The 27,210-nt window shown below is 43.1% G+C and overlaps 1 protein-coding gene across 5 annotated transcripts in view; it reads right to left on the reverse strand.

Annotated features, from left to right (window-relative positions):
• Nucleotides 1–27,210, reverse strand: part of ASTN2 (astrotactin 2) — a 759,531-nt gene that overhangs the window by 16,072 nt on the left and 716,249 nt on the right. For all 5 annotated transcript variants that reach the window (XR_008847822.1, XM_056539747.1, XM_056539746.1 and 2 more), the window contains 2 exons: nucleotides 18,030–18,130; nucleotides 12,371–12,554 (listed from right to left, as the gene is read on the reverse strand). Coding sequence is in view for 4 of the 5 variants with exons in the window: in XM_056539747.1 (XP_056395722.1) it covers nucleotides 12,371–12,554; nucleotides 18,030–18,130 (285 nt within the window). In the remaining variant the exon portion in view is untranslated. The remainder of the gene's footprint in view (nucleotides 1–12,370; nucleotides 12,555–18,029; nucleotides 18,131–27,210) is intronic.

Raw genomic sequence — 27,210 nt, forward strand, 5'->3', positions numbered from 1 at the left:
TTCCCTGGTCACCCAGGCGGACCCTGTGCTTACGGTTTCAGTGAGGACATGTTGACACGTGAGTACTGAAGCATGTGATTGGCTGCAAGGGTTATGTGTCTAATGTGACAAGTCATCAGAAGGAACCTGTAAACTGAAAACAGGGGAGACAAGTATGCACTTGCAGATTTTTTTTGGCTGATCCACAGCGAAAAATCTGTAACACAAGAACTTGTTTGTGGCTTCTCGCTTCCCTATTTCCTCACGGTCGCGGTTGAAGATGTTCTCCAAATTTAATCCACATGGCACATGGACTTTAATCCGCAGCGGATTTTCTGTTCTCTAATCTGCAGCATTTCCTCTATGTGTGGCTGTAGCCTACATCTTATTTTTTATTTGTCTTTCTATCAATAGTTGCTCATGGGTTATTTATGGCCACTGTCAATGGTTATCATGGGATTGAAACTTTCCAATTAACACGTGTTAAACAAAAGGGAAACTTTAAATCTATACAGTATCACGTAACCTGGGCCTTCATGTCTGGTCCCAAAGCATGAAAACACGATCAATGTCCCCGAATAGCATAGATGCTGTAGCTTTTCCGCTGTGACTCATGCTCGTCATTCATTAACCCATGATATGGTAATAAAAATAAGTGCTAATAGGAGCTGAAGATGAAAGCTTTACATGTAAACGTTTCCGCGGCACACTGAATGAAGAAGCTAAGCTGTTTATTACGTGGCTTCATGAGAGATGGTTATCATGTGAATGAAACATTCCAATTAGCACATGTGTGAAACAAAGGGAATCTAATAAATCTAAGCTGTATAACCTAATCTGGGCCTTCATGGCTGGCCCCAAAGCATGAAAACATGATCACTGTCCTCAAATGGCACAGTTACTGTAGCTTTTCCATTGTGACTCATGTGGAGAGTCTTGTCATATGGTAATGTGTTAATTCTCGCTTCGTGCACTGTTTTTTTTTTTTTTTTCCTTTGATGCTGGAGTTTATGTTTCTGAAAATTCCTTAAACCTTTATGTTAAAGGGGTTGGCTACTTTATTATTATTATTATTATTATTATTATTATTATATCTAAAAAGGTAATAACGGTTAAAGGGAATGTGTCATCAGAAAAAATACTTATTGTTTAAATAAGTTATTATGTTAAACGTATTTTGAAAGAATATTTGGTAAACTTTTCCATTTTGCTATATACTGTATATATAATTAAATAATCCTAAAATCTTGCAGCTTCTTTTCTGGCCACTAAGTCTCATTCTAAGTTGACATTTCCTATTCTGTAGAGAAAATATTTAAAGAGAACCTGTCACACAAAAGATACAGTCCAAGCAGATGCTATCATGTTCTCGGGCAGGATGTTATAGAGCAAGAGCTGGAGAACAGCAGCGGTGACGTCACTAAGCTCCGTCCGCGCCCCAAGCTGGGCTGGAGCTGAAGATTACAGAGAATACCAGAGATCCCCTGCACGGAACGGGACAAGGTAAGTACCATTGTCATTGCACGGTACCGACAGGTTAGTGCAGGTGACACTGGTGACAGATTTCCTTTAACAATACAGCTGCCTCTACATATTGAAATAAAAAATGAAAGTAAAACAATATAAAAAGATTAGAAAATAGAACATGTTTCATTATCTGGTTCTAATTAGAAAAAAAATCTAGGTAGCATGTTCCCTTTAAGATTTGAGGGATGCGGTCTTATGATTTATGCATGTCCATATAAAATCGGTACTGTTCACTGGGTAATCGTGGTGCTCGATGGTAGGGTTGGACCATCAGTGCATTTCAACTTAAAGAAACCAAGGCACAAAAGTATGATAATTCTTTATTAGGATAAGGGGTGACTGCAACATAGAGTTTATAGAGTTAGTATGCAAATCATATGCCAACATATCAGCCCTCCTGGGTCTTGTTCAGGGTGGATGGCCACAACACACATACACAAGTCCAAAAGGGGCGAAACGTCAGCCTACAATTTGGATCAAAGTGGTATGAAACTCATGATATACCAACTCTATAAACGCTACGTTGGTGTCTCACTTACCCCTAATAATAAAACTTTATATTTAATGACATATCCACGTGACTACTGGTATTTTACATCATATACAGTAGGTTCAATGACCACCACTGTCTATCCTTTACACAGTACATACCTAGAGAGCCGGGGACCTATATTTGCACAGCAGCAGAATAATATACAGTATAAATAATTATACTTCTGACATCACAGCTTAAAGGGGTACTGCTGTATTTTTTTTCTTAGCCTTTGAGTCCATGCCAAGCTATATAATTATGTAATATGCTTCATTTACCCCCATGCGCTGCTTTGTCTGGTTTTTAAGCACAGGACCTGCTAAAGTGCAAGTCGTTTCATTTTACTGTTGTGTCTGACCTTTCCCAGCATTTCATGCAGCCAAGGACAATATGTCATAAGTCACATGGTCTGCAGGGGGTGTGGCTCTGGTGCAGTTGATGGGTAGATTGCATTACTTCAGTGAATCTCTTCCACCTACCCACTGCAGCATAGACACACCCCCTGGAGACCATGTGACTTATTATTTCACTGTTGTCCAGCATTCCAATGCGGCCAAAGACAATAGAGTTAATGGCCTTTTCAGATTTTTTCTATAAAGTGGCTAACCCCTTTAAATAATTGATCTGTGTCGAATCACTTCAAGCACAGTAGTTATTCTGACATAATTCTTCCTATAAACATGATATCAAAGCTTAGTATTAAAATAAAAATGAGTTTATAAAGCATAATACAATGTGTTACTGAATTAAAAGGAATTAGAAAGCAAACTGTGGAGCACATTACAATAGAGGGGCTATAATCCTTCATAATACATGTGTGATACCTATTCTGTTGTTCATTAGCTATTTTATTGTTTGGAGAAAGGATGTACAAAAAAATACATTTTACTACATTGTATTATTTAGGCGTGTCGCTGTCATAGACCAATGCTTTCTGGATAACAGTGATTATACTTCTTAGTAATGCTTAATTTCTTATTACTTAATAATGGTTGCTGATGGTTTAGGAAGAGGAAAATAAAGCAGGGATAAAGCTATTATTCAGGGATTATGTATGTAATATGAACTATAATCGATATATAGGTGCATAGGTTAAAAAAAGATAAATATTCATTAAAGCGTACCAGTAAGATCCCCAAAAACAAAAAAAGGTAACTTAGTACGTAATCAGTACCTAATACTGATCATGCACATATAATTTGTATGCCTCTATCACCTATATTTATTATAAAATACCTCTTTGCATTAGCTCACAGTGTTAGAAATCCTCTCAGGTGAAGAGGGCGTGTCCCTCCCTTGTAGTCGTGGAAGGTGATTGGTGTGTCTGCTCATGCAGCTTTGTCCATGAGTCATCTCTTGTCCATGACTCATGGAAAAGCATGATGCTGCTGCAGTACTGATTAGTGTCCCAGTAGGTATGGGAACCCCTAGTGTTGGGATTTTAAGGAGCTGTTTTCTTTTATTAAGTATTCAAAAAATTTTAAACAACCATATTACAAAAGGTCTTTCATTTACAACAACATATAAAATGTTTTTGGCTATGACGGTGCCTATTTAACCCCTTAAGGACCAAGGACGTTCTGGAACGTCCCCGCACCCTGGGCTTTACGGACCAAGGACGTTCCAGAACGTCCTGGTGTTTCTCTGGTCTCTGCCGCACGCCGCGCAGAGATTGGAACGGCATGTCTGCTGTAAATGTTCAGCAGGCATGCCGTGCAAATGCCTAAGGGGGTCCCGGGACCCCCGCATGTCGGTGATCGCCGGAGATCGCTTGCAAAATCACACAAGCGATCTTCGGCTATTCGGGTCACTTGTGACCCGATGACCCGGTAATAAATGGTGATCGGCGGTGTACAATTTACCGCCAATCACCTGCCATTGCTAGGGAGCGGTGCCAATACTGTCACCGCCCCAGCAACGCTGCTATTGGCCGGCGATCGTCCAGCCAATAGCAGTGCGGCAGAGGAGGGGTTAACGGTCCCTTCCCGCTGCTGCAGCCGCTCTCTGTGTTCAGTCAGCGGGTGCAGCAGTGAGGAGAAGATCGTGGATCCCCCCTCAGAGTTCCGGAGCCCCCTCAGGAGCCTTAGAATAGGGACAGCGGATTGCAGGGACAGGTAGGATTTAATAAAGTAAAAAAATTAAAAAACAAGTTAAAAAAAAGTTTTAAAAAAGTAAAAAAAAAAAAGTCCCCCCCCAGACCCCGTAATAGGTCCCCAAGGGTCCTATTAGAGTCTGATCCCTGACCCCGGGTCCTATTAGGGGTTCAGGGAGCTGCGTCCGCCATCGTTTTTTTTTTGGCCGCAGCTTTTTTTTTTTATAACCCCCCCCCAACCCCCTAATAGGTCCCCCAGGGTCCTATTAGGGTCTGATCCCTTACCCCGGGTCCTATTAGGGGTTCAGGGAGCTGCGTTTGCCACCCCTTTTTTTGGGGGGCCGCAGCTTTTTTTTTCTATTACTGTTATTACACTTTTTACACCAAGCACCACACACTGCATACTTCCTCGCCCCCCTCCCCCCCCCGCACACACCCTCTCCCCCCCGCCACTGCCCCCCCCTGCCACCGTAGAAAAAAGGCGATGGCCCGCCGGGCATTTTCAGCAGCGGAGGCTTACGCTTTTTTAGCCTCCGACTCTGAATCTGCCAGTGAGGACGAGGAAGATCCTACATTTTTGTGTTCTTCCTTGCCCTCCCCATCATCCAGTAATGATGATGAGTCCCCTGTACGGCGGCGGAGACGCCGCCAGGCGAGGCCACGCACCCCCCATGAGAGTAACCCAGTGGCCGTCACTAGTACGAGTGGCAATGCCGCTCGTAATAGGAGTCCGGCCCCCCAGACAAGTGCACCGGAGCCCCCTTCCGGTGACCCTGTCTGGAGCCCCCCAGAGGGTAAAAAAAAAGTACCAATAAAAAAAGTCCCCCCCCCCGACCCCGTAATAGGTCCCCAAGGGTCCTATTAGGGTCTGATCCCTGACCCCGGGTCCTATTAGGGGTTCAGGGAGCTGCGTGCGCAATAATTTTTTTTTTTTGGCCGCAGCTTTTTTTTTTTTTTCTTTCTTTTAATAAAAAAAAATCCCTGACCCCCTAATAGGTCCCCAAGGGTCCTATTAGGGTCTGATCCCTTACCCCGGGCCCTATTAGGGGTTCAGGGAGCTGCGTTTGCCACCCCTTTTTTGGGGGGGGCCTTGGCCGCAGCTTTTTTTTTTCTACTACTGTTATTACACTTTTTACACCAAGCACCACACACTACATACTTCCCCGCCCCCCCACACACACCCCCTCCCCCCCACCACTGCCCCCCCCTGCCACCGTAGAAAAAAGGCGATGTCCCGCCGGGCATTTTCAGCAGCGGAGACTTACGCTTTTTTAGCCTCCGACTCCGAATCTGCCAGTGAGGACAAGGAAGATCCTATTTTTGTGTTCTTCCTCGCCCTCCTCATCATCTACTAGTGATGATGAGTCCCCTGTATGGCGGCAGAGACGCCGCCAGGCGAGGCCACGCAACCCCCATGAGAGTGACCCAGTGGCCGACACTGGTACGAGTGGCAATGCCGCTCGTAATAGGAGTCCGGCCCCCCAGACAAGTGCACCGGAGCCCCCTTCCGGTGACCCTGTCTGGAGCCCCCCAGAGGGTTATCAGCCACGGATTCCTGAGTTTGTTGGCGACTCAGGAATCCGGATTGACCATGCTGGCTTCACTGATGTGGACTTTTTAAAGGTTTTTTTTCAGTGACAGCCTGGTCAATCACATGGTGGAGCAAACTAACTTGTATGCCCAGCAGTTCATTGCCCACCACCCTGATTCGCTTTTGGCCAGGCCCAATGAATGGAGCGCCATTGATGCAGCGGAAATGAGGACATTTTGGGGCCTCACGCTGCATATGGGCCTGGACAAAAAACCAAGTGCTCGTCATTACTGGAGCGGGGACGTCCGCTATCAGACCACGCTTTACAGTATGGCGATGACACGGAGGCAGTTCGAGGCCATTCGGAAATGCCTGCATTATGCAGATAATGCGGCATGTCCGCCCCGAGGTGATCCCGCCCATGACTGGCTTTACAAAGTGAGGCCGGTCATCGATCACTTTGGGGCCAAATTTTTGGAGGCCTATGTACCGCTCAGGGACCTCTCGGTAAATGAGTCTCTCATCAGTTTTAAGGGGAGACTCATCTCTGCCAGTATATTCCCTCGAATCTGGCGCGGTATGGCGTGAAACTCTACAAACTTCGCGAGAGTAACTCCGGGTACACTTGCAAGTTTAGAGTATAGGGACGAGATTCCAGTATTGAACCCCCAGAATGTCCCCCCACTCTGGGTGTTAGCGGGAAACTCGTTTGGGACCTTGTGCACCCATTGCTGGATAAGGGTTTCCACGTGTACGTGGATAACTTTTATACCAGCATCCCTCTGTTCAAATTCCTTTCCGCCAGATCCATGTCCGCTTGTGGGACCGTGCGGAAGAACCAGAGAGGCCCGTGCCCTCACCCATGATAGCCTGTTGTTGGTGAAGTATAAGGATAATAGGGATGTCCTTATGCTCACCACTATTCATGGGAACGGCAGCACCCCTGTCCCTGTGCTACTCCTGCTACAAAATAATGTCGCCTGCCAGACCTCATTGACTATAATGGGATTCATCGGGACCTGTTGTTGCCTGTTGTGCCCTGTCAAGATAACGGCCATTAATAAATAAAAAAAAAAAAGAGAACTTAACCTCTTGGGGACGCAGGGCGAATGCATATGCCCTGCATCCCCGATCCTTAAGGACTCAGGGCGCACCTGTACGCCCTGAGCATTTCCGGTCCCCACCGCTCACCAGGCGGGGACCGGACCGGGATGCCTGCTGAAATAATTCAGCAGGCATCCCGTGACAATGCCTGGGGGGGTCCTGAGATCCAATTCAGATCAGTGATTTGTGTCAATTCCGGGTCAATCGGGTCCCAGTTACCTGGAAAAAAAAGGATGATAGGTGCAGTCCAAGATGGCACCTATCAACCCTGATTATTTGGCTGTTATCGGCCAACGAATCAGGACACCTGCTGTGGGGGTGTCCCTAACGGCACCCGCTCCGCTCCTGTTCCGGAGGACGGGAGCAGGTGCCCTCACCTGAGGCTGGGGCCCCCGATCCCCAGCATCGGCAGTGGGATCGGGGCTCCAGCAGCGGAGGGGGTGATGGCAGGCGGATCTTCACTACGCAGCAGCAGGAGGTAAGGCCGGTCTCCTGCTGTTGCTAAGCAACAACTCCCAGCATGCACACATTAGGTAGGCACCGAAAGCCGACATCCACCAATGCCCTGTTACACTGGGAAAGCTGGCACCCGTGAGCTCTCAAAAAGAGTATTCCTGTTGGCCAGTATCTCAGGGCAAAGAGAAACTGCTCGGAGGAGTCCAGTTTCATACGGGAGAGTACAAATCTCTTTTCAGAGATTTCGGCATAGAGGGTATCCATGCAAACATCTAAAGAATGCCTTTCACAGGGCATGCCAATCTGAAAGGGACACATTAATTGTGGAATCAGGGAAGAAATCCACCACTAAGAAAGTGAAATGCTCAAGAACCTACGACGGCCAGACAGACCATGTCATGTCAATACTGCGGCGACACTGGCATTTATTGTCAAGGGACCCTGATCTGTCATCCGTGATTTCGTAAAGGCCCTAGCCTTAAAGATCAGCTGGTCCATAGTCATCTACAGACAGATCAAAGAAGGAGTCAGGGCATGGTGAGCACATATCCATGTGGCCACTGTAGCTTCTGTTACAAAATCCATAAAACCAAAGAAAAAAAAATTAAGCCGACCAACGTGTATACCAGATAAGAGAATTCATCAATTGTAGCTCCAAGAATCTTATTTATGTCGCCCAGTGTTCAAGCCCAAAAATATACGTAGGCAAGACAGCTCAAGAATTTCGTCGGAGAATATCACAACACTTAAGTAACATTGGGACGAGGAAGGACACACCAATAGCCAGACATGTTCATGTCTTTCATAGCGGTGATCTACGGGAGTTAAAATTAGCAGGTTTATGTCAACTAAAACTAGGACCCAGGAAAGGAAATATTGATGTACAGCTACTAAGAGAGGAGGCCAAATGGATCTGGTGACTATGTAGCCAGGCACCCGTCGGTATTATTGAGGGATTCACATTTGCAGCTTTTCTGTGATTGGGTGGATAATTCCACTTCATGGTTCAGCCCTAGTGCTTTTTTTGTTTTATTGACATTATGATTTATGAGATAATATTCTCACCCCATAAGAAAATCAGTTAATTATGGTAATTTGGCGATAATATCCAGATATCTCTTCTCATATCCCTATTCACAATAGGTCTTCTCACCTCGTTATTCACAATTTGTTGATAAATATCAATATAATATCTTTATCCACAAAAGACATAACCCAATAATTATTAAAGTGTGGATATCATGTAATATCCTAGCAGAACCTCTGGGATATTATAATCTTAGAGTGGGACATCCCAGAGTCACAGTTATATCCTTTGGTCCCTAAATATACGGTACTCTCAAAAGAACTCTGGGATATTATACTTTAGGGATACCTCTGGGATATTATAATCTTAGAGAGGGACATCCCAGAGTAACAATTATATCCTTTAGTCCCTAAATATACTCTTGAAAGAACTATTATGTGAATAACTCAGATTATTAGAAACATAGAATGAATTAGCGATTTATTAAGTTCAATTTTATTTTTCATCGTTATATATTCACTTTTACATATTTTTACTTTCACTTAATTATTAAAGGAGTAGTCCAGTGGTGAAAAATGCATCCCCTATCCTAAGGATTAGGGATAAATTTCAGATTGCTGGGGGTCTGACCGCTGGGGCCCCGCGCAATCTCCTGTACGGGGCCCCGACAGCCCGCGGGAAGGGCACGTGTTGACCATCGCACGAAGAGGCGGCTGACACACCCCCGCAATTCAACTATATGGCAGAGCCGGAGCGCTGTCTTCTGCAATCTCCGGCTCTGCCATAGCGATGTATTGAGGGGTGTGTCGGCCGCTTTGTGCGGTGATCAACACGCGCTATCTGGCCAGCGAGCCAGGGCCCCACACAGGAGATCATGGTGACCCCCCACGATCTGAAACTTGTCCCCTATACTAAGCATAGGGAATATTTTTTTTACCACTGGACTACCCCTTTAATATAATTAAATATAATAATTATATTTTTGGGTCCTTTATGGAGCCTAACTAATATCTTATTGGAGGCTAGGATTGAGCATTAGTTCATATGTTCTATTAGGGCAATACAGCAGAATCAACAGATATAATATACATTGTGAACAACAGAGGCATTTGGTGCACGCACGTGCATTACACAGTCATTGAAGCTCTAGATTCCAAGTGTCAACACATGCGCAAGAAGTAACACAGGCGCCGGAAAAAGTGAAAGTTCCCTGGGCGCATTAATTGACATGCGTGGCGCAAGCGAATGATGCCGACCCGGCAGTGCGCGGACCAGAACAGTGACGTAGGGCCGTTACCTGCGACCATAGGTAAATTCTGTAAGATCACCCAGGTAGTGATTACTATTCTCGACACCTGATTGGATATGAGGAGTAATACCTTGTAACCAGGGGCGGACACAGACAACAGAGGGCCCCTGTGCAAAGAATGTGCCTGGGCCCCCCACCCCCACCCAGGTAATATGTTTTCTAGGTAAGCAGGTAGTACGCCTGCAAGTAGTAAATTAGGTAAGTAGAACATTCTGTAAGTAGGTAGGCAAGTAGTAAGTTTGCAAGTTATTTAGGCAGGTAGTAAGTTCAGTTGGTAGGAAGGCAAGTAAAAGGTTTGCCGCTAGGTAGGTAGGTTATACGTTTGTTAGGTAGGCAGGAAAAGCATTTGCTAGGTAGGTAATATGTTTGTTTGGTAGGTAGGCAGGTATATGTTTGGTTGGTAGGTGGGCAGGTATATGTTTGGTTGGTAGGTGGGTGGTGATGTTACATTTGGTAGGTAGGCCCTTAGTCCAGTGTTTTCCAAACAGGCTTTGGCTGTTTGGGCATGCTGGGAGTTGTAGTTTTGCAACAGCTGGAGGCACTAAGGTTGGGAAACAATGGACTAAGGACCTACCTACCAAACCTGAGTGTCTCCAGCTGTTGCAGATCTATAACTCCCAGCAATGCCTGGACTGCTAAATACTGTCAGGGGAATGCTGGGAGTTGTAGTTTTGCAACAGCTGGAAGTTCCCAGATTGGAAAATACCGACTAAGGCAGTGTTTTCAAAACAGTGTCTCTCCAGGTGGTCCAAAACTACAACTCCCAGCATTCCCGGACAGTCTCTAGCTGTCCAGGCATGCTGGAAGTTATAGTTTTGCAACAGCTGGAGGCACACTGATTTGTAAACATTGGTGTAACCGCCCCCGGACAAAAAATAACAAAAGCAGAGATACACACCATGTCCAACGGGTCACGTCCTATCTTCTCCACAGGCCAGGCATCTGTGAGTGATGTCGTCAAGGCAGGGGTCACGGCCTGCTCTGTATACTGTGTACAGCTCGGAGCGGCGCCGGGGCGAGAGGAAGCCTGGATGGAGCAGTGCTGTCAGTAAAGTTTTTCTTTCTTTTGTTTCCGACGAGGGGGGCTGACATAAGACGGGGAAGGGGGCCCTGCAGATGCTCGCCATGGAGGTATGTGCGGGGCACGCTACTGTAGTCTGACTAATTGGCTGACTGTATGTAGTCAGTCAATGAGCAGTGCACAGTGGCGGCCCCCAGCGGTCAGTGAGTGACAGACACAGTCACTCACTGACAAGAAAGAAAAAAAAGCACAGGGTCGGCGGGCCCCCCTAAAGCTCCGGGCCCCTTACAGGAGTCGGGGTTGTACCCCACTGATGGCGACCCTGGCCCTGACTGTGAGCAGCAGCGGTGCAGCGCTGCTGCTCAGTGTGTGTTGTGTGAGGGGGCCCTCTGCCCTTTCAAAGGGCAGCGGGCCCCCTCACACGCTAGGGCCCCTGTGCAGCTGAACCGGCTGCACATATGGTATGGCCGCCCCTGCTTGTAACAACAACTGTGAATGGCCCCAGAGACCGGACGCAGGTTACTGATGCATTCAACAGCTATTATAAATTCTACCTCCGCCATATTGTTACCATCATTGACACTCTTGCCTCTTAATAACGCCGTGGAGACGGCAAAACATGTAGAGGCGGGCAATTGAATGTGTTTTTTAACATATCAGAATGGACCTAAGCATAGTGGTACTGCAGGGCCACGACATATAGACAAATGGAGTGTTAACTCCTCACACTATTATAGCTTACAACGTCCTTTCTGAATAATTTTAATCACTGTTGGGGGTTAATATTTAAAAATATCCAACACTAAAAGTTATATTTTAGGGGTTGCCTTAAAAGGGGATTTTCACCCCGGGCTTTTTTGCCCTGGGGTATGGTAATTATATTAGTCAAGGGCCCCTTACTGCCCTTGGGTCACACAGGCTAATCCTACACAAAAAAGGTGTAGAAAAATGCTTCACTTACACCTACAATGATAAATGCCATCCCATAGGTTTAAAAAAAAATCCACCATAATATAAATTAAAAATATTGAGGGAGATTTATCAAAACCTGTGCAAAGGAAAAGTTGCCCAGTTGCCCATAGCAACCAATCAGATCACTTCTTTCATTTTGCAGAGGCTTGTTAAAAATAAAAGAAGCGAGCTGATTGGTTGCTATGGGCAACTGGGCAACTTTTCCTCTGGACAGGCTTTCATATATCTCCCCCATTGTCCTTTTCCCATTTTTAAATAAAAAAACTAAAGTAAATAAATTTACATAATTGGTATTGCTGCATGGGCTCACATCTAAATTACTAGAATATTATGTTATTTATTCTAAAATAATAAAACTTTAAACAAAACTTAGTAAAGCGTAACAAAAACAATATATATCAGGTATTGAAAAAAGTTAACATGTCACTGTTAATGCACAGTAAACTAAGAAAAATTGTGCAATTGTGTTGTTTCTGTCTTTCACAATACATTATATGGAAAGATGAAGGTGCCATTAAAAAGTACAACTTGTCTAGCATAAAAAACAAGCAATGACGACATAGATATAAAAATGTTATGGATCCGAGAAGGCAAGGAGGAAAAGAACAAAAAACCCCAAAAATTATTGTTGCAAAAAGGGGGTAGTATAATCTGTACATAGTATGCTATAGAATATTCTGGTGCTACATTAAATGAGAAAATATATAAACGTGAAGTTACTACATTTCTAGTGATAAACATAATGTGAAATGTATTTATCGTAAGATGCACTCTGGCAGCATTGTATTATTATTATATTTATTTATTAATAGTTTCTTACCGGGGTCCCAGCTCATCTTCACTGCGCCACACAAAATCTCCAAACTTCTCATAGAGAGTATTGTAATGATGTTGGACTCGCAGGAGCATTGAAGCGGACACCTCCATGAGAGTGTTGTATGCTATCTGCTGCTCCTTGCCACTGGTGTATCCATTGTACAATGTATAAATTCTGTCAGCGATTTCTGTAACGCAAATGATTTATTAGCACAGGGAGCTTTTCATTAAACCATGGACAGAATGAAAAAATGATGCGCAAAGGCAAAACCGTTCATTTCTGCTAAAATAGTGTACAAAGGTTTAGAAAGAAGGGAAATGAAAAAAAAAAAAAAAAAAAAACAGGCTCCTAAGGAAAGTACAGTGTCACAAAGTTCTAAGAAAACTATTGTTTTATTGTTATATACTGAATATTGGGGGAGATTTATCAAACTTTGTGCAAAGTGAAGCAGTTGTCCCTTGCAACCAATCAGATTGCTTCTTTCTTGTTTAACCCCTTAAGGACCCTTGACGTACGCGTACGTCATGACACCCTGGTAATTAAGGACCCATGACGTACGCGTACGTCATGGAGAATTCCGGCCCCCGCCGCGCACCGGGCGAGGATCGGACCGGGATGCCTGCTGAAATCATTCAGCAGGCATCCCGTGCAAATGCCATAAGACCCCCCCCCCCCATGTCGGGGATCGCGGCAAATCGCAAGTGAATTCACACTTGCTATTTGCGCGATTCCGGGTCATTACGGGTCTATGGTGACTCGGAATCTCCCCTTGATCGCGGTTGTCTAAGACACCCACGATCCCCCTGAAGGCATAGGAGTGAGATGGCAGGGGTGCCACCCCTCCTATCCCTGCAATTGGTGGTCTAGACGCGATCACCAATAGGAGATCGGGGGTTAACTTTGTTTTCCCCGTCCTGCCCACCCACAATAGGCGGGGCAGGTCGGGGAAACGACGGGGACCGGCGCCGAAGATCCACTTATCGATCCGGGCAGGCGACGGAGATCGGCGGGCGGCGATGAAGTGCAGCTAGATCCGACGGAAGCCGGTGAGTTACCTAGCAACATCTGGAGGGTACAGTTTGAGACCATTATACAGTGGTCACTAACTGTAGCCCTCCAGATGTTGCAAAACTACAACTCCCAGCATGCCCAGACAGCTGTATGGGCATGCTGGGAGTTGTAGTTTTGCAACAGCTGGAGGGCTACAGTTTGAGACCACTATATAGTGGTCCCTAAACTGTAGCCCTCCAGATCTTGCAAAACTACAACTCCTAGCATGCCCAAACAACTGTTTGCTGTCAGGGCATGCTGGAATTTGTAGTTTTGCAACAGCTGGAGGACCACAGTTTTGAGATCACCTTGCAGTGTTCTCTAAAACTGTAGCCCTCCAGATGTTGCAAAACTGCAAATCCCAGCATGTCCAAACAGCAATCAGCTGTCTCGGCATGCTGGGAGTTGTAGTTTTGCAACATCTGGAGGCAGACTGGTTGGACAATACTGAGTTAGGTAACAGAACCTAACTGAAGGCTTTCCAACCAGTGTGTCTCCAGCTGTTGCAAAAGTACAACTCCCAGCATGCACTGTCTGTCAGTACATGCTGGGAGTTGTAGTTTTGAAACAGCTGGAGGTTTGCTCCCCCATGTGAACGTACAGGGTACATTCACACGGGCAGGCTTACAGTAAATTTCCTGCTTCAAGTTTGCCTGCGGAAAATTTTTGACCGCAGCGCAAACTCCTAGCGGGAAACTCACCGTAACACCGAGTGCTAATGTACCCTAAAAACACTACACTACACTACACTAACACATAATAAAGGGTAAAACACTACATATACACCCCCTTACACTGCCCCCCCCCCAATAAAAATGAAAACGTATTGTATGGCAGTGTTTCCAAAACGGAGCCTCCAGCTGTTGCAAAATAACAACTCCCAGCATTTCCGGACAGCCACTGACTGTCCAGGCATGCTGGGAATTTAGCAACAGCTGGAGGCACCCTGTTTGGGAATCACTGGCATAGAATACCCCTATGTCCACCCCTATGTAATCCCTAATTTAGTCCTCAAATGCGCATGGCGCTCTCTCCCTTCAGAGCCCTGTCGTATTTCAAGGGCTGTCGTATTTCTTTTACCCCTTATGAAAAGGAAAAGTTGGGGTCTACACCAGCTTGTTAGTGTAAAAAAAAAATTATAATTTACACTAACATGCTGGTGTTGCCCCATACTTTTTATTTTCACAAGTGTTAAAAGGAAAAAAAGACCCCCAAAATTTGTAACGCAATTTCTCCTGAGTACAGAAATACCCCATATGTAAAATGCTCTGCGGACGCACAACAAGGCTCAGGAGTGAGAGTGCACCATGTACATTTGAGGCCTAAATTGATGATTTGCACACGGGTGGCCAATTTTACAGCGGTTCTGACATAAACGCAAAAAAATAAATACCCACATGTGACCCCATTTTGGAAACTACACCCCTCACGTAATGTAATAAGGGGTACAGTGAGCATTTACGCCCCACAGGGGTCTGGCAGATTTTCGGAACAGTGGTCCGTGAAAATGAAAAATGTAATTTTTCATTTACACAGCCCACCACTGTTCCAAAGATCTGTCAAACGCCAGTGGGGTGTAAATACTCATTGCACCCCTTATTAAATTCTGTGAGATGTGTAGTTTCCAAAATAGGGTCACATGTGGGGGGTCCACTGTTCTGGCACCATGGGGGGCTTTGTAAATGCACATGGTCCCTGACTTCCATTCCAAAAATTTTTTTTCCCAAAAGCTCAATGGCGCTCCTTCCCTTCTGAGCATTGTAGTGCGCCAGCAGAGCACTTGACGTCCACACATGGGGTATTTCCATACTCAGAAGAGATGGGGTTTCAAATTTTGGGGGGCATTTTGTCCTATTACCCCTTGTAAAAATTTTAAACTTGAGGGAAAACTATCATTTTAGTGAAAAAAAAAATCATTTTCACATCCAACTTTAACGAAAAGTTGTCAAACACCCTTTTGAGCCCTCTACTGCGCCCGCTGAACACTTGCCATACACATATGAGGTATTTTCTTACTCGAGAGAAATTGGGTTACACATTTTAGGAAGATTTCTCACCTTTTACCCCTTGTAAAAATTCAATAACTGGGTCTACAAGAACATGCGAGTGTAAAAAATGAAGATTTAGAATTTTCTCCTTCAATTTGCTGCTATTCCTGTGAAACACCTAAAGGGTTAACAAACCTTTTGAATGTCATTTTGAATACTTTGAGGGGTGCAGTTTTTATAATGGGGTCATTTGTGGGGTATTTCTAATAAGAAGGCCCTTCAAATCCACTTTAAAACAGAACTGGTCCCTGAAAAATTTAGATTTTGAATTTTTTTTGAAAAATTGGAAAATTGCTGCTATACTTTGAAGCCCTCTGATGTCTTCCAAAAGTAAAAACATGTTAACTTTATGATATAAACATAAAGTAGACATATTGTATATGTGAATCAATATATAATTTATTTGGAATATTCATTTTCCTTATAAGCAGAGAGCTTCAAAGTAAAAAAAAATGCAAAGTTTTCATTTTTTTCATGAAATTTGGGAATTTTTCACCAAGAAATGATGCAAGTATCGACAAAATGTTACCACTAACATAAAGTAGAATATGTCACGAAAAAACTATCTCGGAATCAGAATGAAAGGTAAAAGCATCCCAGAGTTATTAATGTTTAAAGTGACAGTGGTCAGATGTGCAAAAAATGGGCGTGTCCTACAATGAAAATTGGATGGGTCCTTGAGGGGTTAAAAAGGCCAGTAAAAAATAAAAGCTGGAATATGATTGGTTGCTATAAGCAAAACATTTTTTTTAAGAAGTCTGCCCTATAAAAGACCATTTGGAGTTTAAATATGTAGTTAAAGAAGTAGTCCAGTGGTGACCCAGTGGTGAACAACTTATCCCCTATCCTAAGGATAGGGGATAAGTTGCAGATCGCGGGGGGTCCGACCGCTGGGGCCCACTGCGATCTCCTGTACGGAGCCCCGACAGCCCGCGGGAAGGGGGCGTGTCGACCTCCGCACGAAGCGGCGGCCGACACGCCCCCTCAATACAACTCTATGGCAGAGCCGAAGCGCTGCCTTCGGCAATCTCCGGCTCTGCCATAGAGATGTATTGAGGGGGCGTGTCGGTCGCCACTTCGTGTGGGGGTCGACACCCGCTATCTGGCCGGAGAGCCTGGCCCCCATACAGAGAGATCGCGGGGGGCCCCAGTGGTCGGACCCCCGCGATCTCAAACTTATCCCCTATCCTTAGGATAGGGGATACGTTTTTCACCACTGGACTACCCCTTTAAGGCTGAATATTCAGCCTGTATTTGTGGGAAGGGCGGAGGCCCAGCTTAAAATGGCGGCCAGCTCCTGCCTCTCTACGGGTGCTGCGTCATGCCCCTCCCAACCCTCCCTCATTTCCAGTCTTCTTGAATCAGCCATCTTGTAGACTTTAGGTGGTGGTAAGTTTGGATTATTCCTATACGGTTTCAGGAGGGTTGGGTTCAGTCCAGTATCTCGGCCGTAGCCATGACCACAAATATATATATATATATATATATATATATATATATATATATGTATATATATTTATATGGAAAGACAGTCAACTAGATACATATGAGATAGATATAAGAGAGATAGATAGATGTGAGAGAGAGAGAGATAGATTGATATAAGAGAGACAGGTAGATAGTTATACATGAGATAGATAGATAAGAGATAGATATAAGAGAGATAGGGGATACGATGTTTCAAACGGAGTACCCATTTGCATAACAGAAGAGATTCTAGCAGTTACAGGGTTCTATTAGAAAACAGGTCTGACATGTTTCATCATATATACTTAATCATAGACCATGATTAAGTCTATGTGACGAAACATGTCAAACCTGCGTTGCCGCACTGTGGTTGGATGTCGATTAAAGTTTAACATGCTTCAATTAATTTCATGAATGTTTTCTTATAGAACCCAGTGACTGCTGGACATTGCTTCCATTATACACAATTTTTGGGCCAAGCTCCGGGCAATCCATGCAACCACAATTGTTTAAAGGGGTACTCCGGTGCTTACACATCTTATCCCCTATCCAAAGGATAGGGGATAAGATGCCTGATCGGGGGAGTCCCGCAGCTGGGGACGCCCGCAATCATGCACGCGGCACCCCGTTTGTAATCAGTCCCCGAAGCGTGTTCGCTCCGGAACTGATTACCGGCGACCGCAGAGCCGGCGGCATGTGACGTCATGCCCCCGCCCCCGTGTGATGTCACGCTCCGCCCCTCAATGCAAGCCTACGGGAGGGGGCGTGATAGCTATCAAGCCCCCTCCCGTAGGCTTGCATTGAGGGGCGGAGCGTGATGGCACACGGGGGCGGAGGCGTGACATCACACGCCGCCGACCCTGCGGTTGCCGGTAATCAGTCCCGGAGCGAACACGATTACAAACGGGGTGCTGCGTGCTTGATCGCGGGCGTCCCCAGCTGCGGGACTCCCGCAATCAGGCATCTTATCCCCTATCCTTTAAGGGTGACAGCTGGATTTCTTTTTTCAAAGAATGGCACTTTTTCTGGGTGAAAATAAAAGCGTACCGATATGAAATTAAGTTTTCTGATACATTTTTACATAACATAATGCTTACCTTCTGCTCTACTGTCATCCACTAAAGAGCAAGCAGTACGCAGTGTGACTAAACTCTGCACTGAGTGCCGCCCATGAGTATCTACAGCAAAAAGGCTAAACCTGTAGGGCAGAGAGACAGAAACATTTATAGCCATAATATTAACTGAACTACAAATTCATAAGAGAAGCACAGAAATAACAATTATATATGTGTACATATGTGATTTAAATGGGCACTGTCAGATTCAAAAACTTTTTATATGTTGTACATCTTGGCAAAACATTAACCTAAAAAAGTTAAATAAAGAATGGGGCTCAAGGATATATGAAGTAATAATAAAATGTATTTATAATAGTATAAAATACACTCAATATTGGTTGGTGCCTGGCTGCCTGCAGGGCCCTTGCAGGTGCACAGAAACCAGATAATGATAGTTAATAAAATAATATAAAATGTATATGTCTAAAAGTATGTAGCTTTTAAAAGATAACAAACAAACTATTACTCTGAGATCAAACAGAAATAATGTTATTGGACTACTGTAGTTATAGCAGAGTTCACAGTAGTTCAACAAAGTTCATTGCTCGGGGTCACTGATAAAACATCCAGGGGAGCCTCCATCGATAAGGCTACGAACAAAAAGAATCCAGTCTTAGTCCCATGTCAAGCCAGGGGCATCAAATGACCATCAATAAATCAAATCTCGGTAGTGTTAGCAATAAGTTACTGTCTGCAACATTGGCAACAATTGTATCAGGCGGATTTAAGTCACACTGCTCTGTATAGCATAGAATGAATGAATGTATGTGACAATTCACAGCTCTGTGTGATAGAGATAGAAGTGATATGCTCACCAGTCTGAGCGTCTGCTGGATCATTGCGGTAACGGCTTATCCAGTTGCTGGAAGGGTATCTCCGGTAGGTGAGTGGAATCCCCGTACGGCTCCTCTGTGTGCCGGCTCTCTCAGCAAGAGAGACTCGGCCGTCTCCCGGTTAGGGCGGTGGAAGTAGCAGTGGGCTCGGAGTCGGGGGACTACAGCGCTGCGGCTGTATCACTCAGAAGGAAGATACGGTGATCTCCTCGTGTACCACCAGCACTCGCTGTGAAAGGATTTGATTGACAGGTAATAGTCTCTTGGTTTAGATTAGATTTTACTGATGTTGGAGGCAAAATCTCATGGTATAGTTGATCTCAAGAATAGATATGTAGGGCTGGACGCGTTTCAGAACCTACTGGGTTCCTTCCTCAGCAGCATAAAATGTGAATAGTTTGGGGATCATTCGCTATCTCTTTATATATATGGTAGAGACCTCCCCTTAATACATGACGTCATATCCAGTGTAAACAGTGGTAACTCCATTGGTCATTGTGTGTATAAGTCATATATACAGGATTATGTCTGCTATGTAGATGTTGTTATGGTTGTTATGTGATAGGTAATAAACAATAAATAAATATAATAAAATCCTCATATTTATATGAATTTGAAAAAATGTAGAAATATGGAAAAATGTAAAAAAGGTAGATATGGACTATTGTACCGATTGATGAAAATGAGAAATAAATACAAATATTGATATGTAGTCATGAATTGTATAATTGTGCAATTATATACAAAACAAAAAAACCACCTAAGAAAAGGCCAATTAAGGTAAATTAATGGGGTATTGGACCACAAAAGATAAGCAAGAACTGATGAATGTAGTCTATACGTAAATATCTATAAAAATATGGATGTGAAACATAAATATATGTATATAAACACGCATAAATCCATATGTGAATACAATCTGAAAACTTGTATTTGTTGGATATATGAGGTTCCATATAGGTATGTCTTAAAATTTTCTACATAAAATAACTATATATATATACAAATTGGCACAGTAGAGAATGTATATGGATATTCGGCATGGTGGTGATGAGGTGGGGGGGGGGGGGGGAAAGGCCCAACGAAGGGCCGGTAGGAGTGCTGGAAAACAACAGCCAAACGCCTATCGGCCATCCAGTGGGACCACCCCCTTATTTCTCCAGGAAGCCGAACAATTCCATATCGTTATTTAGACCTTTAGGTGCTAATGAGCCGAATTCAAAAATCTTTCTAGATTCGGCTCGAGACATTTCGCTGATAAAATTCCCGCCTCTCCAATCCTGTTGAATTTGTTGTAAAGCTGTAAATTTGAGATTATTGGGATTGCTTTGATGATATTGTTTGAAATGTGCTGATAGGGGGTGTTTGTCGTTTTGTCTTTTAATATTGTATCGATGTTCCAACATATGCGTTTTAAGAGCTCTAGAGGTACGGCCCACATACTGTTTATGACATGGGCATTGGATCATATAAATGACACCCTTACTGGCACAGTTCAGAAATTCGTTTATTTTAAAAGAAAAATCGTTAACCGTGGATTTGATTTCTATAGTTCGTTTTTCAAATTTTGTTACTTTACAGTTGGGGCATTGCCCGCATCTGAAAAAACCTTTTAGGTCAAGTAAGGTTGATGTGGGTTTTGAACTGGGGTTTCCAACACGGATGTCGGGGGCTATTTTAATCCCCAAATTTGGGGCTCTAGTGTAGACAATAGGGGGTTTATCTGGGAGAATGTTACCAATAGTTCTGTCTTGTTGCAATAATGGCCAATATTTTTTAAATATGGTTTAGATTTTTCTATGTTGTGTATTATATGGTATGACTATTTTGGAATTCAATGTGTTAGTCGTAATTGATGTGATGGAATTTTTGGGGGTGAAAAATGTTGTTCTATCCAATTGGCGTACTTTTTCCAATGATCTCTGTATACTCGACAGTGGGTATTCTTTTTCCAAAAACTGGTTGGTGAGGGTGACAGCTTCCACCTCAAACTGTTCATTTTCTGTACAATTGCCTTTTAACCTTCTAAATTGGCTGGTTGGGACATTTATCAACCATTGTGGGAGATGACAGCTAGTGTGTAATATGAAGCTATTCTTAGCCACCGATTTCCGATATGTACTACAAATTAGTTTGTCTGCTTTTGAGGTGATTAATAAATCCAAAAATTCTACAAAATCAGGGCTGATATTAGGTGTGAATTTCAAATTGAGATTATTATTGTTGAGAGATGAGATGAAGTGGTCCAGATTCAGTCTCGAGCCATGCCAGATAAAAAAGATGTCGTCTATATAACGGTGCCAGGACACCAGATCTCCCCCCAGCTTTGGATTAACGGTGGTGGTCTCCCAATCTGCCATAAACAGATTGGCGTAGCTGGGGGCAAATCTGGTACCCATGGCTGTCCCGTTGGTTTGCAGGTAATAATCACCGGTAAAATAAAAATAATTATGTGTCAAAATGAAATGGATACTGTCTATAATGAAATTGATTTGTTCTGGTGGTAAGTCTGCATATGATTGTAGTGTGGCCAAGATGGCATCGAGTCCTTGTTGATGGTTGATAATTGTGTAAATGAACTGACGTCAAGGGTACCTAAAAACCATGAAGGGTCCCAATTGACAGCTTCTATAATTTGGATAATTTGAGTTGTATCACGTAAATAGGATTTGGATAGTTTAACATATGGCTGCAAAAACTGATCAATATATGGAGACAGATTAGAGGTGATGGAACCAATGCCTGAGACGATGAGGCGGCTGGTTGGTTGTTTCGGATTTTTGTGAATTTTGGGGATGGTATAAAACACTGGGAGACGTTTTGGTGTACCTAAAATTAAATCTGCTTCTTGTTTGGTTAGTATCCCTTTCTCCGTTGCTTTAGTACACATGGTATTAAGTTCCTCATAGTAACCTAAAGTTGGATCAGTTTTAAGTTTGGTATAGGTATTGGAATCGGTCAATTGAGGTATACATTCTGCTGTGTATGTTGATGTGTCCATCACCACTATGCCTCCGCCTTTGTCGGCTGGCCTAATGGTGATGGACAGATTGTGTTGAAGCTGTTTGATCGCTATGGTTTCTCCAGATTGCCCCATGCGTTTTTAGGTGTTTTCATTTTTCTTAGATCATTTTCTATGGCTTTTTGAAGGACATCATGTCTGGGCTTATTTCTTGTCTAGGAAGAAAAGTTGAATTTATTTTTAAGGACTGTGTGTTGGTATTTGGATGTGGTCTCTAATTTAGATTCTATTGGATTTTTAATAAAATATTTTTTAAGACTAAGTTGGCGAATGTATTTTTCTAGACCTATATACACCCCAAATTTGTCAAGGTGTTGACTTGGGGCAAATTTGAGGCCTTTATTTAGCAATTGTAGCTGGTTTGAGTTGAGGGGGGAGGAGCTGAGATTAAAAATAGCACTGTCTGTATTGTCCGGGTCTATGATTTGCTCAGTTTGGTTTTTGGTTGCTCTATTTCTTCTATTATGTCCTCTACGAAATCTCTTTTTCTGTTGCTTATCAGTGGGGTCGGGTGATGAGTGGTGTTGTGTGTATTTGGGCTACTGTTTCTACCGTCTGTATTATTTTCCGTGGTTCTGTAGTGAGTTTGGATACTGCTTCCACATTGTGGGTGGGTGGTTGCTTGTTTTGGTGATTGTGATATCTCTTGGGTTGTGTTTGGTATGAGACATATGGTCTGGCTTGTCTCCAGTTGTGGTGTGGGGAGTGAGATGTTCGTGGACTGTGCGGATATGTGTTGGGGTTGTGTCTAGGATAAGTGTAGTGTGTTGTGTGTCCATAATATGGTCTGTGATTGGTGGTCTGAGGAGAATACTGCGGTGGGGTTGGATTTCTTCGTGAGGGATTGCTCCCTAAAAAAAGATTTTCTGGAGCTAGTGCTGCATATCTGTTAGAAGTGGTGACATTGCATGTTTGTGACTGTGTCTTGTTCTGCTCGGTAGTTTGTTTTTTGAAATTCCAAAGTCTTTTTTTGTTTTTTTTTAGTAATTATCTCATTCACCACTTTGTCCAATTTTTTACACAGACTTTCTTGATATTTTAAAAATTCTGTGGTGTGTTCAAATGAATCTATTGAGGATCACTTCATCTCATCTCTCAACAATAATAATCTCAATTTGAAATTCACACCTAATATCAGCCCTGATTTTGTAGAATTTTGGGATTTATTAATCACCTCAAAAGCAGACAAACTAATTTGTAGCACATATCGGAAACCGGTGGCTAAGAACGGCTTCATATTACACACTAGCTGTCATCTCCCACAATGGTTGACAAATGTCCCAACCAGCCAATTTAGAAGGTTAAAATGCAATTGTACAGAAAATGAACAGTTTGAGGTGGAAGCTGTCACCCTCACCAACCAGTTTTTGGAAAAAGAATACCCACTGTCGAGTATACAGAGATCATTGGAAAAAGTACGCCAATTGGATAGAACAACATTTTTCACCCCAAAAAATTCCATCACATCAATTACGACAAACACAGTGAATTCCAAAATAGTCATACCATATAATACACAACATAGAAAAATCTAAACCATATTTAAAAAATATTGGCCATTATTGCAACAAGACAGAACTATTGGTAACATTCTCCCAGATAAACCCCCTATTGTCTACACTAGGGCCCCAAATTTGGGATTAAAATAGCCCCCACCATCCGTGTTGAAAACCCCAGTTCAAAACCCACATCAACCTTACTTGATCTAAAAGGTTTTTTCAGATGCGGGCAATGCCCCAACTGTAAAGTAACAAAATTTGAAAAAGAACTATAGAAATCTAATCCACGGTCAACGATTTTTCTTTTAAAATAAACAAATTTCTGAACTGTGCCAGTAAGGGTGTCATTCATATGATACAATGCCCATGTCATAAACAGTATGTGGGCCGTACCTCTAGAGCTCTTAAAACGCGAATATTGGAACATCGATACAATATTAAAAGACAAAACGACAAACACCCCCTATCAGCACATTTCAAACAATATCATCAAAGCAATCCCAATAATCTCAAATTTACAGCTTTACAACAAATTCAACAGGATTGGAGAGGCGGGAATTTTATCAGCAAAATGTCTCGAGCCGAATCTAGAAAGATTTTTGAATTCGGCTCATTAGCACCTAAAGGTCTAAATAACGATATCATCAAACGGAAAATGGAAAAGGACCTCATTCATCCAGGCGCTGCCGGTTAGGTCATCAGGTGCACAAAATGATGCAATGTATACCTTGGAATATTGTATACATGAAAGTTTATTAAAAAATAATAAACAACATACAGATTACGCGTTTCGAGGGTGACTCCCCTCTTCCTCAGATCAGGTGTGACACACCTGATCTGAGGAAGAGGGGAGTCACCCTTGAAACGCGTAATCTGTATGTTGTTTATAATTTTTTAATAAACTTTCATGTATACAATATTCCAAGGTATACATTGCATCATTTTGTGCACCTGATGACCTAACCGGCAGCGCCTGGATGAATGAGGTCCTTTTCCATTTTCCGTTTGATGACTACGTCAGGACGTATGTGCCTGTGACCTCCGGCTTGCAGCCCTCCTTTGGACATCAGTGAGTACCCCTATTTGGGGTGATATGCGTTACTTCTATTTACATCTGGTGAGCAGCCACCTATAAGTGCCGTGGGTTTCTCCCACATTTACACTTGCTGTTTGTGTTTAAGGGTAATACACGAGGCGCCGTTCCCCGATCTTTTTTCTTTCTATAAATAACGATATGGAATTGTTCGGCTTCCTGGAGAAATAAGGGGGTGGTTCCACTGGATGGCCGCATTTGGCTGTTGTTTTCCAGCACTCCTACCGGCCCTGCGTTGGGCCTTCCCCCCCCCCACCTCATCACCACCATGCCGAATATCCATATGCATTCTCTACTGTGCCAATTTGTATATATATATATATATATATATATATATAGTTATTTTATGTAGAAAATTTTAAGACATACCTATATGGAACCTCATATGTCCAACAAATACGAGTTTTCAGATTGTATTCACATATGGATCTATGCGTGTTTATATACATATATTTATGTTTTACATCCATATTTTTATAGATATTTACGTATAGACAACATTCATCAGTTCTTGCTTATCTTTTGTCCAATACCCTATTAATTTACCTTAATTGGCCTTCTCTTAGGTGGTTCTTTTGTTTTGTATATAATTGCACAATTATACAATTCATGACTACATATCAATATTTGCATTAATTACTATTTATTTCTCATTTTCATCAATTGGTGCAATAGTCCATATCCACCTTTTTTTTACATTTTTCCATATTTCTACATTTTTCCATATTCATATAATTATGAGGATTGTATTATATTTACTTATTGTTTATTACCTATCACATAACAACCAGAATAGATTACATCTACATAGCAGACATAATCATGTATATATGACTTATACACACAATGACCAATGGAGTTGTATGATACCAACATTATATATACAATTAGTCAGACTAAATAGACTACTACTAGTCCCATTCATAAATTTACCACTGTTTACACTGGATATGTCGACATGTATTAAGGGGAGGTCTCTACCATATATAAAGAGATAGCGAATTATCCCCAAACTATTCACATTTTATGCTGCTGAGGAAGGAACCCAGGAGGTTCTGAAACGCATCCAGCCCTACATATCTACCTACTCTTGAGATCAACTATACCATGAGATTTTGCCTCCAACATCAGTAAAATCTAATCTAAACCAAAAGGCTACTACCTGTCAAACAAATCCTTTCCCAGCGCGCGCTGGTGAGACACGAGGAGATCACCGGATCTTCCTTCTGAGTGATACAGCTGCAGCGCTGTAGTCCCCCGACTCCGAGCCCACTGCTACTTCCACCGCCCTAACCGGGAGACGGCCAAGTCTCCGAGCGGCAATCTCTCTTGCTGAGAGAGCTGGCACACAGAGGAGCCGTACGGGGATTCCACTCACCTACCGGAGATACCCTTCCAGCAACTGGATAAGCCGTTACCGCAACGATCCAGCAGACGCCCAGACTGGTGAGCGTATCGCTTCTATCTCTATCACACAGAGCTGTGAATTGTCACATACATTCATTCATTCTATGCTATACAGAGCAGTGTGACTTAAATCCGCCTGATACAATTGTTGCCAATGTTGCAGACAGTAACTTATTGCTAACACTACCAAGATTTGAATTTTTGTGAAATGTTTTTTTTGGGGGGGGCATGTCGCATTTAGGAAGCCCCTATGGTGCCATAACAGCAAAAAAAAACAAAAAAACACATGGCATACTATTTTGGTAACTACACCCCTCAAGGCACGTAACAAGGTGTACAGTGAGCCTTAACACCCCACAGGTATTTGACGACTTTTAAATGTTAAAGTCGGATGTGTAAATGAATTTTTTTTTTCATAAAAATGCTGGTTTTTCCCTAAATTTTAAATTTTTACAAGAGGTAATAGGAGAAAATACCCCCCAAAATTTGTAATCCCATGGAAATACTCCATGTGTGGACGTCAAGTCCTCTGCTGGCGCACTACAATGCTCAGAAGAGAGGGAGCGCCATTGAGCTTTTGGAGACAGAATTTGGTTGGAATAGAAGTCGGGGTCCTTGTGCGTTTACAAAGCCCCCCCGTGGTGCCAGAACAGTGGACCCCCCCACATGTGACCCCATTTTGGAAACTACATCCCTAACAGAATTTAATAAGGGGTACAGTCAGCATTTACACCCCACTGGCGTTTGACAGATCTTTCAAACAGTGGGCTGTGCAAATTAAAATGACATTTTTCATTTTCACGGACCACTGTTCCAAAAATCTGTCAGACACTTGTGGGGCGTAAATGCTCCCTTGTTACATTCCGAGAGGGGTGTAGTTTCCAAAATGGGGTCACATGTGGCTATTTATTTTTTTGCGTTTATGTCAGAACCACTGTAATATCAGTCACCCCTGTGCAAATCACCAATTTAGGCCTCAAATGTACATGGTGCGCTCTCACTCCTGAGCCTTGTTGTGCGTCCGCAGAGCATTTTACACCCACATATGGGGTATTTCCATACTCAGGAGAAATTGCGTTACAAAGTTTGGGGGTCTTTTTTTTCCTTTTACCTCTTGTGAGAATAAAAAAGGATGAGGCAACACCAGCATGTTACTGTAATTTTTTTTAAACTAAAAGGCTGGTGTAGACCCCAACTTTTCCTTTTCATAAGGGGTAAAAGGAGAAAAAAAAATAATTTGTAACGCAATTGCTCCCAAATACGGAAATACCCCCTATGTGGCCATAAACTGTTTCCTTGAAATATG

Source organism: Hyla sarda, chromosome 9, assembly GCF_029499605.1.
Source record: "Hyla sarda isolate aHylSar1 chromosome 9, aHylSar1.hap1, whole genome shotgun sequence".
In the NCBI taxonomy this organism is placed as follows: domain Eukaryota; kingdom Metazoa; phylum Chordata; class Amphibia; order Anura; family Hylidae; genus Hyla; species Hyla sarda.